This window comes from Enhydra lutris, unplaced genomic scaffold (genome assembly GCF_002288905.1).
Source record: "Enhydra lutris kenyoni isolate GAN:26980312 unplaced genomic scaffold, ASM228890v2 scaffoldscaffold2, whole genome shotgun sequence".
Classification (NCBI taxonomy): Eukaryota; Metazoa; Chordata; class Mammalia; order Carnivora; family Mustelidae; genus Enhydra; species Enhydra lutris.
Genome location: NW_019154086.1, coordinates 45,197,231 through 45,214,750, shown reverse-complemented (window position 1 = coordinate 45,214,750; position 17,520 = coordinate 45,197,231). Strand labels below are relative to the sequence as shown.

The 17,520-nt window shown below is 35.1% G+C and overlaps 1 protein-coding gene across 4 annotated transcripts in view; it reads left to right on the top strand.

Moving 5' to 3' along the window:
- Positions 1 to 14,997, top strand: part of LOC111147560 (U2 snRNP associated SURP domain containing) — a 53,053-nt gene extending 38,056 nt beyond the window's left edge. For 3 of the 4 annotated variants that reach the window (XM_022503670.1, XM_022503662.1, XM_022503687.1), the window contains 5 exons: positions 157 to 316; positions 4,892 to 5,002; positions 7,729 to 7,847; positions 9,227 to 9,403; positions 10,567 to 14,997. In XM_022503670.1, coding sequence (XP_022359378.1) covers positions 157 to 316; positions 4,892 to 5,002; positions 7,729 to 7,847; positions 9,227 to 9,403; positions 10,567 to 10,705 — 706 coding nt within the window. In that variant the 3' untranslated portion in view covers positions 10,706 to 14,997. The remainder of the gene's footprint in view (positions 1 to 156; positions 317 to 4,891; positions 5,003 to 7,728; positions 7,848 to 9,226; positions 9,404 to 10,566) is intronic. The other variant, XM_022503678.1, reaches the window with a different exon arrangement.
- Positions 14,998 to 17,520: the final 2,523 nt, after the last annotated feature.

The following is a 17,520-nucleotide window of genomic DNA, read 5'->3' as shown; positions in this document are numbered from 1 at the left end:
AAATATTTTCTAGAAATGTTTTAGTGATGAATTGGCCTCTTACGTTTTGTTAACATTATTTACAGGTTGAGACAGTGAAAAATAAAAAAGCCAGACTGTAAAATGTAACATTTTTTTTTCTTGCCTTGACATATGATATATTCTGCTTATTTCCAGTCAAGAAGAAGAAAGTGAAGATGAAGAAGATACTCAAAGTTCCAAATCAGAAGAACATCATTTGTACTCTAATCCAATCAAAGAAGAAATGACTGAGTCCAAGTTCTCGAAGTACTCTGAAATGAGTGAGGAAAAACGAGCTAAACTTCGTGAAATTGAAGTTAGTATGGCAATGAGGTTGAAACTATGCTTCACTGGCCTTCTTTCTCTTTTCCACCGACCTAGGTTCCCTCTTGGCATCATTCCTTTGTATACTATGTTCTCTGTGCCTGGAAACCTTCATACCACCTGACTTACTGTAGGCCTCTTGGTTCAAGCATCCCTTCTCTCCTGCTATCCTTTTTTTACACTTCAGCATTTGCTTACTTCTCCCTATTTATTTCTCTTGTGATTTTACATGTATTGTGGTATGTGTTTTATTTAATTTTATTTCCTTAGCTTGCTTGTTTAATGTCTCTATTCCCGACGAGGCTGTGATTTACGTGAGGGGAAAGGGCTGTGGCGCTTGTCTGTTCATCATCATAAATCTAGTGCCTGGCACAGAGGAGATCCTTTTAAGATACTGATTCTTCCAGTGAGTACATTACATTTGGCATTATGAAGTCCATAACGTTTGAGTGCACATAGTATGTAACAAGGAAAAGAGAGATTTTCTGGCACATTCAAGTTACGTGATCATTTTAAGTATCTGCATCCTTCTGTGGTGGGGAGAGTAGATATTAAGTGGGACTTAACAGTAAGAAGGGGGAAAACTTAGGACAATGAATCCGAACAATCTCAAGCAGATTTTTCCCTCCCTCAATACCCTCTCCTTTTTTAATGCCTTTTTTATTACCAAAACTGGTCAGACATAATATCAGAGAAGGAAGGGTGTTGTAATGGGAACCTTTCCTCATTCCTTGCCCCAGGGAGATGAAACATTCCCAGTAAACGCTGGTGTAGCACTCAGCCGAGTCTCAGAAGTGTATATGAGAGTGTATTTTTAATTCTTTATCCGTTAATTTAACTAACAGTATCTCGCATGCCTACTGTGTGTCAGCACTATTCCTCTTACTACTTTATAATATCTGCCATAGTGGTTTCCTTGTTTCCAGTTCTCTAATCACTGTTGCACTGGTACAAGTTTTTGCCAAACTCTTTCTTGGATATCACCAAGCCAGAATGTTAACAGGGAAAGTATTTTGTTTTAACCTTACACGGAATCAGTATACTGTATTATAAGTGAAGAGGAGAGATTTTCAGAGTTAACATGTTGATTCATTTTTCCTGGGATGTATTTATATACATTCCTTATAAATTTTTTAGGGGCAGAAATGTATCAGTGAATGTATTCCACCTGTGGGTTTTTTCCAACTTGCACATGCCCCTTCTTAACTCTCAGAACTCTTCCCAACCTTACTGAACTCTGCCTTGCTGGGGTTGAATAAAAATATATTTTCTTGATAGTGAAGTTACCCCCTTTAAATGCCAAAACTGACTGTTGGATAGTTTTTAAACACTCTATTTCCTTATTGGCTTAAATTGGAGAAGAAAACCACATAATTTATTTTTTGGTAACTTGGATGGTTTTTATGAACATTATTATTTCCACACTGTATCTGTATGTGTGTGTGTTTGTGATATATATATACACACTTATGTGTGTGTGTGTGTGTGTGTGTGTGTGTGTGTGTGTGTGTGTGTGGTTACATACATCCATTTCTATACTTCCTGTGCTCTTTGCTTGTCTGGCCTTTCCGTTGTTATATACTCTCATTGTTTCTCCTATTCATGTAGTGCCTACTTCTCACAACTTACTACCCTTTTGAGATTTAAGTTGTGAGCCACATCCCTAATTTTAAAATCTAGGTCTTGGCTTCATTTTAGAGCTATCTAATTCTTCTCCATTGTTTAAGCTTTAGTTGTATGGAATAAAGATTCACAACTGGTGGCAAATTTGAACTAGAACTCAGGGCTCATGAGATTTATTCCTGTCCTCTTTTCTGCCCCTAAATTTGATCCAGGTTCTATGTGCTTTCCACCTCCACCTCCAGCATCCTCTAAGTTCTTATGCTTTTCAACTTATATGTCCTTCCTTAGTTCAATAAGGATATATATATATATATATATATATATATATATATATATATATGGTCATTATTATAGTGTTATATGTTGTTATATTACTATATATTATAACAAAATTATATATTGTAGTTTTTTTTGAAAACTCTTTTCTTTTCAAATATATTGTAATAAAGATGTCTATAGCTGAACATTTTTTAAGTTTTTATTTAAATTCCAGTTAGATAACACACACTGTAATATTTGTTTCAGGCATACAGTGCAGTAATTCAGCAGTGCCAAACCAGCTGGTGCTCATCACAGGTGTACTCCTTAATCCCCATCACCTATTTCACCCATCCCTCCCTTCCACCTCCCCTCTGATAACTGTCGGTTTGTCAATTTGTTCTCTGTGGTTAAGAGTCTGTTTCTTAGTTTGCGTCTCTCTCCCTTCCTCCTGGCTTTGTTCATTTGTTTTGTTTCTTAGATTCCACATATGAGTGAAAACATATGGTATTTGTCTTTGACTGGTTTCACTTATATAGCTGAACATTTTTTAGCATGGGATTAATAAAACCAAAGAATTTGTGTTATAAAATACTGACATTCTTCACAGAGCACTTAGAAAACATGCAGGCATAGAGTATTACTGGTGTTGGCTGGAAGGAAGTTCTTAATCTTTCAGATAACTGCTTAGAGCCTGACCTATGTTGGAGTTGTCTTTTCTTGTTCTGTTTGCATCCCCACTTCTACCAACAAGGTTGGAGGTGTGGAACGAATGGGTTGGTTGGTGGTGTGGGGGGGTGTCTTCTTTGTTGTTGGAGCAGAAAGACCTTTTTTTGCCTTGGTCCCAGAGGAAAAAGTGGGTAGTTGAGTTGGAAGGTGATCCTTGTTGCTGTCCCAGGGCAACAGGGAGATAGCTAGCTGGCAATCAAGCCATTACCTGGGCTGTTCTCGTTTGAGTTGGGACCTTTTGTCACCTGTTTTCTGGGTGCCCTGGACTTGTGTTTTTCCTGAGTTAGGCCACATGAGCGGGTACTATAAGGATTTTATAATGATTTTTAAAAAGATTTTTTAGGAATACCTTTCATTCTCCAAAGTAGCGCTGGGGTCTGTTTGACCTTTGGGTGCTTAACTCTTGAACTGATTTGCCGCAAATGCATTCTGTAGAACGGAGTCACTTTAGTCATAGGAGGCTACACACAGTGGTGAGGTGAGACATTTACATTTCTTCCCCCCTTTCCCCTCTCTCTTACCCTTATGTCTTCTGTGTTTTAAAATGTAGTCCTCATTAAAACAACAAAATGGAAAGATTTTTTAAGCATTTTGAAAGAGGCAGGAACTTCAAATCTCTGATTATAAATGACCCTGATTATAGAAGTGCAAGGAGAAGAAGGGCAAAAATTGGAAAATGTATGAGAAATGTTCATGAAGTCAAAAATAGTGAAAGTAACACTTTGAATGGAAGAAAGTTTTTGTAACTTGTTGCCATTCTGTTGGAAACCTCATTTGTAGTGAGGGCGGGGCAGGGACCTAAAACAAATGAGGTCTTGTTTCCAAATAAAAATGAAACATTTATAGTAACATTTAGTCCATTTAAAGGACCTATCAGTGCTTAATAAAATAGGTTAAGATGTTTGCATATACAATAATTCTGTTAGACAAGAGTGTTTTCTTCCCCTCTTTGAGTGAAACAAGGTGGACAGGTTTGGCACTATAACTCAGTGGATCTGTATGTGCTTTCTGTGTCCACCTCCAACATTCTCTGAGTTCTCATGCATTTCATCTTACTTGTTCTCCCTTAGTTCAGTAAAGATGCATATATATCTTTAGATTCTAATTTAAATATATATTTTTATAATATGTATTATATAATTATGTTTATATTAATATAACAGATAATAAAGTATATATTTATATATGTAACATAAGTGAACCTACAGAGAATATGTATTAACATACAATATGTATTAAAATAATCAAAATATATAATATATGTGCAAACAGTGGTGAATTAAATAGTTTTGAGCTCATATGGATAAATGACAAGAAACAGAATTGGAAGGTTTTCTAATCTTTTTTTTATTAGTATGTACTCTATATTTCTACTGTGGTTTAACCTTTTCTTAACGTCTTGATGTTCAGTGATTGCACTATACTGTAAATGGAGTGAAACCTTCAAACTCTACAGCTCTGTGTTTGGTCCTACATGAACTGTAAAGAATGCTGTTTTTAAAAAAAAATGGTTATGTATCTTGTGTTGTGCCTGCTGTCCTATCTTGTTGAAAGTAGGTTGTGCTTAGCAGCCTTGCCTTTCACATTTGGGGAGCCAGATAGCAAATTCATTATCATTGTGCTGAGATAATAAGTAGATTCTTAAGGGCATGAACTATAGTAGTCCATGGGTTTTTGAGTCATCTCATGTGGCTGTATAGAGAGCATGTGGGCCCACATGTGATCGCTTGAATTCTGCATGGTTGAGCTCTCTAACAAGTGGCTTTCAGATAAGGGAGCTTTATGTTGATGTTATATTTTTGACTGAGTTCTAATCAGTTACTACTTTGTGCTGTGTTTCTGTTTTTTTCTTTTTACACACTTATTTCAAAGGAAAAACATTTTTTTAAGAAGTAAAGCACTACTTAAAAAACTATAGTGATGAAAAGATTTATTTTTAAAATATCTTCTTTCACAGCTCAAAGTTATGAAGTTTCAGGATGAATTGGAATCTGGAAAAAGACCTAAAAAACCAGGCCAAAGCTTTCAGGAGCAAGTAGAACATTACAGAGATAAACTTCTTCAACGAGTAAGGAATAAGTATATTCAATAATATGCATTTTCCAAAGTTATTTGTTTGACTACTAGGATATTGGTATATTGGTATATTTAAGGAAATGTATATCTCAGATTACATCCTTTCATGTGTAAATGCTGAATACTGGTAGACAGGAACATTTGAAATTTGATGTTTTGCTATTATTTCAACTTGGAAAAGAGTCTCAGGGCAACAGCACCCTACTTTATTATTCTGGATATGCTACCTGTGAACTAGAAAATCTGCGAAGAGCATGCTTTTAAAACTGGAAGACTGTATATTATGAAACTTAAATGTTTGTGACAGTGAAATGCCAGCAACCCTCAGCAGTGGCACAAAGACAAAGATGGAATTAGTTTGGGAAGTTGATTTAGGACTCCTTTTCCATTGTTTCCAAAGAGGGACACCAAGTACTAGAATACCTCATCAGTGAATTCTAAGCCTTGAATTCTTTTTTTTTTTTTTTTTAAGATTTTATTTATTTATTTGACAGAGATCACCAGTAGGCAGAGAGGCAGGCAGAGAGAGAGAGAGGAAGAAGCAGGCTCCCCGCTAAGCAGAGAGCCCGATGTGGGGCTCGATCCCAGGACCCTGGGATCTTGACCCGAGCCGAAGGCAGAGGCTTTAACCCACTGAGCCACCCAGGCGCCCCAAGCCTTGAATTCTTTATGCGTAAAAAGTATGTGGCTATATATAGAGAATTTTAGAACGCATGTTAATTGTTGAAAGAACCCTGGAATTTTATTGGGACTATTAATTTTTACCTATATCTTGACTATCATTGCAAAAAGACTAAAGAGAGAGAGAAATAAGAACAAGCTAGAGGGGCGCCTGGGTGGCTCAGTGGGTTAAGCCGCTGCCTTCGGCTCAGGTCATGATCTCAGAGTCCTGGGATCGAGCCCCGCGTCGGGCTCTCTGCTCGGCGGGGAGCCTGCTTCCTCCTCTCTCTCTGCCTGCCTCTCTCCCTACTTGTGATCTCTCTGTCAAATAAATAAATAAAATCTTTAAAAAAAAAAAAAAAAAAGAACAAGCTAGAACAGAGTTAGACTCACTAAAGCTATTGATGGCAGAGTAATGGTGATGGGAGCAGCAATGTAGTCAGATAGCTTTGGTGCCGCACACACCTGTGTGGTCTTGGTGCCCCCCTTCCCTGTGTGCCTTCACTTTGTGCTCCTAGGCAAGTTGCTGAGGCCTGCTGTTCTGTGTGAAACTAGATCAATAGCCCCAATTTTGTAGGATTGTGAGATAATAGCTAATGTTACTCTTTTATAGGATTAAATTGTTTAAAATATTTTAAGTATTTTACCTAGTTTGATTCCTATAAAATTATCAATTAGGAAAATAGTTCCTACAGATCACCAAAGGAAGATGGCATCCCCTGCATTACTTTTAAATCTGTACTCTAAATCTTGTATTTCAAAAAAAGAAAAATCACATTTTTAAAAAGGTGTATCTGTACTCCCTGAGTCTTTTTGGAGTTGGTGGCAGGTGCTTGATCTGCATGGAAGACTAAACCTTGAGATACTCACTGGTCCTGATGATTGTAATGCATGTAATATCATTTTAATCTCTTTGCATTTCATGGTTGTAACTGGAGAGGAGGATGTGTTTCTTGAAGGTATATACCAGGGGTCAGGAGACTCATCACCTCACAGGCCATCACCTCATTTTAAATAAGCTTATTAGAACATAACCATGTGCCTTCACTTACGTATTATCGATAGTGGCTTTTGGACTGTTATGAGAGAGTTGAATCCTGGGACAGAAAATGTATGTGGCCCACAGAGCAGAAAGTATTTACTATCTGGTTGTTGTTAAGAGTATTTCTGTTTGCAGCATCTGCTATAGGCTGTTTATCAGCAACCAGGTAGCTTTCTTGATGCATATAAATCATAGAGAAATTAAATTCCTATTAATGAAGAGCTAAGTTGGCTTTATGGGTTTATTTTCTGTAGCCACTCCCTTAATTATATTATCAACAGAAATAATTTCAACTGAGAAGTGGCGAGTGTAGCAGTGGGAAAAAGCAGATAGGTCATCTTTCTGGTCTACATAATTGTATAGTCATGTAGTCAGTTTGCACTTTTATAAATTAGGATGTAAAATTTCCATTAGAAGTGGTACTTGTTATTAATAAGATTTTCTGAAGGGCGATTATTGGGAATAACTATTTTTCTTTTCAGCCTGTTGCTTTGGAGAGAGCTCTCTTAGATTAAATCAACTTGTTACAGAATCACAACTGACTATTTTATTGTAGTTTAAGATAGAAGGGGCAGTGTATTGTTGGCATTTTCCTTTTTCTTTTTTTTTTTTAAGTGGAGGGACAGAGGAAGTAGTTAAGAACCCTGCTCTAGAGCTTGGACTCAAATCCTGACTTCACCATCCAGTGTGACTATGAAATGGTACTTAACCTGAGTCTCCTTTTTCATCTCTTGAATGAGATATTAGTAATATTCCTAAGGATGTTTTGAAGTATTACATGCAATGGTATATGGAAAGTTGTTTAGTAATTATTTGGTCTATGGTAGGGACTCAGTAACTGGTCAGCATAAGTAGAAGAAAGAACTAGTTTTCCTGGAAGAGGAGGTATTTTTTTAAAAAATGGCATTATACCTTCAGTAGTGATTTAAAAAGTAAAACATTATTGCATAAATGAGATTAACCCAGATTGGTATTTTTTAATGACTAAATATTCTTTCTTTAAAAAAATAAAACAGGAGAAAGAGAAAGAATTAGAAAGAGAACGAGAAAGAGATAAAAAGGATAAAGAAAAATTGGAATCTCGATCCAAAGACAAGAAGGAAAAAGATGAATGTACTCCAACAAGGAAAGAAAGGTATACATTTCTCATTTAATGTCTGTATTGCTTTTTGAACACTACATCAAAAACTAAAGATATATACTATATGTTGGCTAATTGAACATAAGAAAAAAAGTAAATGACATTACTACGTGCCTTCTCTCCCCCCCCGCTCCCCAAATAAATTAAGTTCTGGGATGATGTTTCATTTTGTAATGTTTTCATCACTGATGCCAACAAACTTGAAAAGTATTTTTTTCATGATAAACATGTTTGGCTCCTGCCTGTAGGAGGCAGAATTAACTGAGAAATGGGGCAGTTAGTTGGCACGTGGCTTGGTTAATTAGGACATAATCCCATTGCATGGTTCAAATGGTACCTTAGCCTTAGTTAAGTGCAAGAATTCAGTTACCATATTAGGTATCAACCCTAAGGTTTAAATAACTAAACAGGCTTGCTACATCTTCCTTGTTGCCTCTAGTATAAGCTTTTCTTCTGTGCTGTGCTGAGGCTGCTACCTTTGTAAACTTGAGTCTCCCAGTCCTGTCTAAATGGAGTTTGTGTACATAGGCCATAGGGACCCACTCCTCACTTTGTCTTCATTCTAATCAAAATCATTTTCTCTTTTGTTTTTATTTTACTTTCACAGTTCCTAAATCTCTCTAATAGAGAAAATTGCTTTAGTCAACTGAGATTTTTCTAATATCCAAGTGAATGCAAATAAATTAATTCTGGCTTAGTTACTCTATAGATGATTACAAATAACATAGTATTTGTAAAATACTATAATACTATTATACTATAATACTGTTGTAAAATAAAGCACAAATAAAATAGTATACTGATTGGCTAAATGCTAAATTTACCACTTGTTTGTCTGGTTTTTATTATTTTGATATACTTTCAGATTTATAGAAAAGTTACAAAGATAATGTAAAGAATTCCCAGATATCCTTCACCCACATTCTCCAACAAATGTTGAAATAGTTCTACTTTTGCTTAAATTTTTCTCCCTTCCTTTCCCTCCTCCCAGTTATTTAAGAGCAACTTGCCAACATGATGCCCCATTTTCTTACATAACCACAATAAAAGTTTCAAGTTTGGAGGATTAACATTAAAAAAAAAATACTATTATCTAACCAGAGACTTTAATGAAATTTTATCCATTGTCCCAGTCTTGTATAGCAAAAGAAACTCCAATTTAGTTGAATTCAGTTTTTGTTTTGATCAAACTGTCTTTGAGACTTTCTTGTTCTTTATAAAGGGCTTTGAATGTTGTTGGAAAATAACATTAACAAGGTTAGTGAAAATAGTTAGTGTAAACTGATAGGAATTAATAGCTAATTCAGTAGAAGGAAAATGAATTCCTGATCCTTTACTCACTTATGGAATATTTTGGGGGCTTTGTTCCTTAGGAAGAGGCGACACAGCACATCCCCTAGCCCATCTCGCAGTAGCAGTGGTAGACGAGTGAAATCCCCTTCACCCAAATCGGAGCGATCAGAGCGTTCAGAAAGATCTCATAAAGAGAGCTCACGATCCAGGTCATCTCACAAAGATTCTCCTAGAGATGTTAGCAAAAAGGCCAAAAGGTAAATGCAAGTTATTTTTTTGTAATATTTCAAATGCCAGTTTCCTTGTCATTTTTACCAGCTTTTGAAAATAATTTGGCTGGCAGCCATTTTTTAAAAGGGCTTTAGAAAACCAGAGAAGTACACTTCCATTTTAGATTATTCCTTCCCACCTCCCCACCCTAGTCTCCTCATGACTAAAGCACAAGAAGGCTTCCAACAAGTAAAGACCAGCCAAGAATTTTTAAACATTATATCCAGTGTTTTCTGTGGACTAGGGGGAGCTGCTTTACTTTTCATTCTGTTCTTCAGTTTCTATAGAATATTCTTTGGTTTTGTCAAGGTTGAAAGGAAAATACATTACGCCCTCCCTCCTGCCCCTGCATCTTATTAGTAAGTTCGGTAGAGATTTGTGGAAATAAATATCCTTCTTCAGTGGGTAATTTAAATGTGTGTTATGTACTTTTTTTTTTCCTTGTAGTTCCAGAAAAGTGGTTAAGAAATGTTTTATTCATTTGGTGCTATATATTGGAATTTTCCTGAGAACTAAAACTGCTTTATAGCCTAAAAATTTATTTTTGTGACCATTTTTAGTAAAATTTTTATGAAAGATAAGTTTTTCCTTTTCTAAATGGCACTTGCACATATATAAAAAGCGTATTTATTTGTTTTGGTAATCTTCATGAACTGCACTTAACAGAATTATGGTATCTTAAAAGATTCCCTTGAAAGATATGTAGTAGTTGGTGCTTTTTCCTTCAAGAAGATAGGCTGCAACACTGTTGTGTTGAAAAAAATTTTGTGAATGATCTTAGATGCCGTTTTGAACTTTACCTTGTAGAAGAGGTTTGGACTTCGGGGTTTATCAATAACCTATGGAGTTTGTTAAAAATGCAAATTCCCAGTCCTTACTTCTTGGGATTTTGATTAAATAGAGCAGTGGTAGGGCTCAGGAATGAGTCTTTTTTAAGCAAGCACACCACTGATTGATGCAGTGCACAGAAGGTATAAAATTGTGTGTGTGTATATGTATAAAGTAGGCAAAGTATAAATTTGGGAAATTTACAGCCTTTTTTATTTCTGACTTTCATTTTGCTCTGTTCAGGATTATTTTAGATAATTGAAGGATGGTCCATTTTGATCATATGAGTACTTTGATAAATTGTTTCTGTTTGTTTCCTCAGATCACCATCTGGTTCGAGGACACCTAAAAGGTCTAGGCGATCACGGTCTAGATCTCCTAAAAAGTCAGGGAAGAAATCCAGATCCCAGTCCCGATCTCCACACAGGTCTCATAAAAAGTCAAAGAAAAACAAACACTGACATAAATTTTTAAGATGCTGTCACTTATTGGAAATGCAATTTTGTTTTGTGCCTGAATGGTCTGTTTTTTTAAAAAAAAAAAATAACAAAAAATCAAATGAAAGAGCATTCCTGGATTTTTTGTTTGTTTGTGAATGCATGTGTAAACTCATGAGTAACTGCATCTGTAGACCTGTCCTTGTTTTATATTGTATAAATTACTTTTGTTGTGGCTGTTTCTCAAATTGAAATTTTTATTGTGCTAATGAATTTCATCAGAAATGTGTATAATGGATCTGCTGGCAGTAGTAGTATTTTGTTTTAGGATGTTGTGACTTAGCAAAAATAATACAGATGTCTTCCCCCCTTTTGTAGCTTTGACAATTTGAATTAGATTTCAAATAAAATCTGAACAGAAAACTATAATGTTGTTTTTTTGCCCTATTGGTGACATCAAGTCCCTTAAAGTCCTACTAAGTGAGTTTAGCACTTCTGTTGTGTTTCTTATACTTAATGCACTTTATAAGCTCCATTGTTCAAGTAGCTAAAGTTTTATATTTACTAAGATGACTATCAAAATTAAGGGACCTGAGATTCCTATTTGGTAGGTTTGCCAACCAACTTCTTTGATAAGGCTATCTTGGGTAATACTAGTACCCAGAGATCAAAAAACTAAGGAAAGGTGGCATGGTCTTTTTGTTAATGGAATGCCTGGCTAAAATATTTTTTCTTTTATCAAAGAAGCAATATGATTTCAGTGTACTCAGCCTATGTCCTGAGCAACTATTTATTTTTAGGGAAAAATTAACTCTCCATCTTTTGGTTTCATCTTCTATCATGAAAGAAGTTTATTTATAAAATAAATTTTCTAACAAGAGTTGGCCATAGAAGTTTTTTGTATGATAATTGCCCTTTTATAGCCCTGTGTAGGTTATCTTTCAAACACTGGTATCAGTATATTTCTACAAAGTTCTATTTAAAGCACCTTAGTTGTTTTTTTTTTGTTTGTTTTTTAAGAATTGAGTTTTAGCTTTACCTTTAAGTAAAGCTTAAAAGTAAAATAGTTTTCAGGAAACTTAACATCCAGTGGTTTGTAAATTCAAGGTGCAAAAAGTTGATTTAAACAATTTGCAGAGTTAAAATCTGTTACACAATGGGAATAAAATTGCTGCAGTATGAGGAAGAAATAAGAAAACTTGTATAATGTTGATCATAATATTGCTACAATATAATGTAATAAAGGGTTATGTAGTCTTGAACTGACACTACTACTATTTGTGAATCTTTCAGTTTTTTTGGACACATTATGCAGTGGTTTTAATGTTTTGGTTTTTCCCCCTTAATAGCATAGATAACCATTCTAATAATGGATTGTTTTGAGTTACCTTTTTAAAACTATATTTTCAAGTTGCTTTATTTAATGTTGCCTAGTTATAAAATAAAATAAGCTGCACCGATGATGTGGGAAGTAGGTATATTAGCTGGTGGTGAGGTGTGCTATTTCCAAACTGGGCAAACCTACAGCAGCTTTATAAATGAGCCGATCCGGTTATTGGACTGAATGGTTCTTACCAACATGCAATATTGCTTCAAGGTTATTCCCTTATTGTTCACTCTTTTGTTTGTTCATAATGTTAGGGAATGTTAATTCCTAAATGTTGCTTAGAATAATTAAATGTGAACATTTGGTGCTGGTTTTTAAAAACCTACAGATACAGCCATTTTTAAAGGTTTTTAAAAACCTACAGATATAGCCATTTTTCAAGTGTTTTTTCTCCCCTGTTGCTAGCCTAGGGGGAGGAAATTTTATATATACCTTTCTTTGCAAAAAAAAAAAAAATAATGTTGAGTTCCTGGTGATTTGGGCATTCCATAATTAGTTGGTATCTAGTATAGGCTTAGACACAATATGGCAGGTCATGATTTTTGCAGTCAAATTACAAGGAATGCTTATTTTTCTCTCTCAAAAAAAATATTCTGAGGAAGGAGGAGTGAGTAGAAATTGTTAGGTCAGTTTTGGGTGCTTATTTGTAGTATTTTTCCTACTGCAGTGGAATTAGCAGTTCTTTTAATGTGGATCCAGGTACAACGAATATCTTAAGGAGGATTAGATTGGCTTTCTTTGGGTGGGTGGGTGGGGATTGCTTAGGCTTGATAGAGTATGTGTTCTGTAGAGTTTACTAATTGTGTGTATTAGATTGTATTGGATTTTTTTTTTCTGGAATTGCAAATGGTTATTTCCAATTTTACTTAGAAAATATCTAGAATAAGCCTGTTTAATTCTTCATGGATTCTATGAAAGTTTAACAAGATCAGAAATTGGTGAATTCTAAGGAGGGAGATACTTTACCATTTTTTTAAAAAATAGCATATTATTCATGTTTCACATCTAAAGATAAAGATCATTAGATAGCAGAATTTCTTCAGGTTGACTAAAACGTTCATAGGATAACTTTCTAGTTACAGGAAATAACCTGGTCCAGCTCTGTAGTAGACGGTTTTGCTCTATCATAGCTACGAGTAAGAGGAAATCCTCGGTTACCTACTCTTTTCACAAAGAGTGTGGCTTAAACTCTTTACCCTCTCCTAACATTTATACACAGGGATTTCTTACCAGGTTAATACCATTAATCTCCTCCTACACTGAGAGAAAGTAAATAAATGGTGGTCTATTTCTTACCAAAGAGAGACCTATGATTGAAAAGGATCATGTTTGTGTATCTTTTCTGTGACATTGTATTTCCTTATTCCCATTAGTTAAGCATATGGACATTTCTAAACTGTAACATGTTGAGAAGTTAAAAGATTAAAGAACTAAAACAGCAAAAAGCCCTGACCCAAAAGAATGATTTTATGATGCTCAGAATGTTCTTGGCTTTTCTGCTAAAGTTTGCAGAAATTACTAGACACTGACCTAATTTTTCTTTATTGCAGACCATTCCTGTGAGCTAACCCTGAGACTTTTATCCCAATTAAAGAATCTTAGAAGAAATACTTGCTTATGACTTCTGTATTTTCCCCCCAGATTTTAATAGTCTTGAAAATATTTTTAAGAGATTCCAACCATGATTTAATTTATTAGCTGTGTTCTACACATTTGCCTTTGCGATCACATAAATTCTGAATTTATGTGGCCGTGATAATAGCCTATCATTATGATTATTAACAAATAAGAGCAGATAAATCCCTGTATTGCCAAAGTGGCTTAAGCTATTCTGATGACCACAACAGTGTGATCTCTTCAACAGAGAAGGTTGTTTTTTTTTTTTTTTAAATAGTACCACTTTTCTAAGACAGTACATTTACGAAATTTGAGCTTTGTTCTTTGTCGTTTTCCTTTTATACTTTCATGGAAAAGCAAATTACAGAAAATTCAGTCCAGATAGTAACGAAGACACTAGTCTAAGTTGAACACATGACTGTAAAAGCTCACAAAGTGCTTGGTTTCTTCATATTTCACATGCAGGTTTTAGACAGATTGTAGGGGGTATTTAATTTGTTGCCTTTTGGCTTTTTTTCTTCATTTTTGTTATCAACTTCCCAGGACTTAGATAATCCCCAAATGCAGATCCCAGGGGAAGTGTTGTGACGATAGACTAAAAGGTGGGAATGTGCTGCTGTTCAGAGTGAGCCATGTTCCATTGTTGAAAATTCAATGCCTCAGTGTTTACTCAGTACCACCTCATGGAGCTTTGGTGTAAATGGATTATGTGTATCATTGGTTATTTATATAGTTTTGTAGCTCTATAGATAAAATGCCCTCATTCATTTTCACATGTAATTGTGCTTGGAGTATTTGTTTTCTCCTTTTACTTCAACAGGCTCTTGTACGTTACATCTCTGGTGATTCGAAATATCAGGAAAGACAATTTTTCAGGAATGAGAATAATATAGTTGAAATCAGCTCAGCTGAAATACTTTACAGCAAGACAATTTCTTTTGGGTGAACGGATTCCATAATTTAGTTACCCTTGATGTAAGGATTAAGTTTATTGTGGAGCTGCTTTCCAGACTGTTACTTTATAGTTTTTCTACATAAAGATTATATAGTTGCAAAGGTTGTGGAATTTCCCTTTTGTTGTTGTTTTTTGACTTTTAATTACTTTAATAAAAATACATTGTTTTCATAGCAAACTAGCCTGTTCATGTAATTTTCTCCATGTAGTTTTTCTAATGTGAGCCCAGTAAACCATGTCTGGTTTTCAGCAGCTTTCTATCAAGTCAAATAAGTTATGTGTCACATTTATCAGTTCTAGCTAAAATGTTACATTTTATATGTTTAAACTCTAATAAAATATTTTCATGATAGATGATTCTCTTGATTAGGAAATTTTATTATTGGTTCCCCCTTCTATGAAGGGTCATTTTGTTCCTTTTTATTTCACTGGGCAAGATTAGGACGAACATCCCAAATACCAATCAACTTGCATATATGTACCTCTAAATGTTTTCTTTTTAAAATCTGCCATAACCACAATATCATTATTACATTAAAAATAATCCATTGGTTTCTTTTAAAATTAAATTTTTAATTATGGTAGAATAGTCATAACAAAATATACCATCTTAGCCATTTTTAGGTGAATAATCCAGGAAGATTAAGTGTGTGTACATTGTGCAGTCTCCAGACCTTTTCATTTTACAAAATTGAAACTATAACAATTAAGCAACTCCTCATCCCCACCCCGTAACTATTTTACTTTTTATTTCTGGGAGTTTGACTACTCCAGATAAACAAGTGGACTCAGGCAGTATTCATCTTTTTGTGACTGGCATAATTCGCTTAGCGTAATGTCCTCAAGGTTCATCCATGTGGTAGCATGTGCCTTGGTCCTTTTTTAAAACTTTCTTTAAAGTTTCTCTCTCTCCTTAGAGAATTTGAAAAGGATTTTCCCCAAATGGCACATTAGCATTTTCTATTTTGAGCAAAAACTTCAAAGGAAAACAAAGTAATACCAAGTATATGGGCCAGCTACTCCACACCACTTTCTTTACCATTTTTACCACTTTTTATGCTGTGTCCTCTTTTAATGGTTATGGATAATTTTACATCAGCACTTCATAGCATGGGGCACAAAGTATACTTTCAAAGCAAGCTATGTAATTTTGGAATTGTATTAATATTAATGACTATATTCAAGCCTTTTTTTTTTTTTAACCGCCTGATGAAAAGGAAACTAAAACTTTGGCACTTAGTAAATGTAGTATTTGGATTAGGTATTCATTTGCCACGAAGAAAAGAAGAAAAGCCCCATTCTCTCTTATTTTACCTTAAGAAAACATAGAATTTCAGTTTAGCGTAAGAAACTTGCTTTTTGATTTTTTTAATTTATTTTTTTATTTTTTAATTTTTTTAAAATTTTATTTATTTGACAGAGATCACAAGTAGGCAGAGAGGCAGGCAGAGAGAAAGGGGGAAGCAGGCTCCCTGCTGAGCAGAGAGCCCAATGTGGGGCTTGATCCCAGGACCCTGAGATCATGACACGAGCCAAAGGCAGAGGGCTTAACCCACTGAGCCACCCAGGCGCCCTGATTTTTTTTAATGTTCAGTGATTTGTTAGTTGCATGTATGCTTTTTGATTTTGATTTTTTTATCTTAAAGATTTTATTGATTTACCAATGAGAGAGAGAGCCAGCACATAAGCCAAGGCTCTCCGTGTAGCAGGGAACCCATTGTGGGACTTGATCCCAGGACTCTGGAATCATGACCGGAGCCAAAGGGAGACGTTTAACCAACTGAGCCACTCAGACATCCCTGCATTTTGATTTTGAAATGAGACTGAGCCACCTGGGCGTCCCTGCATTTTGAGTTTTAAATGAGATGTGGTATAGCCTAGTGTGGAGGGAGAGGAAGAGCCTGGGCTCTGGAGTCCTACTTGGACTGGAATACCAGCGCTTCTCTACTACTAGCTGTGTCATGTTTCAGAATCTAATTTTCCGAAAATTATATGTGAGTATATAAAATGAGTAATAACCTTGGGTGTTTATCATAAGGGTGAGATCACTTGTAAATCATGGACACATAGTTGTCAGCGGTATTTAAAATTAATGACAGTATTCCTGAAAGCTAACTAACTAAAATAAAACAGTAACACAACAATCACATAGCACTGTAATAGAATTTATAAACTCACATTGGGGTTATGTTGGTTTATTGCACACTGAATATCAGTACATATTCTGCTGTCCCAGTCATACATACGACTTTCAATTGTTAATCTCCTTTAAGAAAAATTTTTTATTAACTAGATTTTTAAGAACACTTATCAGTTGCCATTTATTATTGTACAACCCCATGATCAGATTTTCTAAAAGGAAGCCCATAAAGGAAAATCTAAGTGAACAACTTGAATAGAGTATATGGGGAAGGAGCCTGGAGAACAGTATGGAATATGATGAACACTGGATTTTTTGCTTAAATTCAAAGTAAAAACATAGAAATAACAAATCACAAATTACCAGAACTGAGCAGCCAGCTGTGAAAATTGGGAATTTTCACAAAATGATTAGGCGGAGGATGGTATCCTGAGAGGAGATGAAGAAGAGGGCTAGTGATGTGGTAGACTTGGACTCTTGTATTTGGTGTGTATTTGTATGTTACAGCTGGTGTTTTCAGATTATGCAGAAATACGTAATACACCCTAAACAAGACTGGAGAGCTGAGACTATAGAATTTGAAAAGGAAATTACACTTTAAATTCTGCTCAAAAATAATGGCTTTGTAGTAATGTCCTCAGGACATTTGTAAAACTCTTTGAAGTTCTTGCAACTGCACAAACACGAATCTGGAAAAGCAAAACTGATTCCAAAGCATTGTTTGGTCCTCCATAAAGATG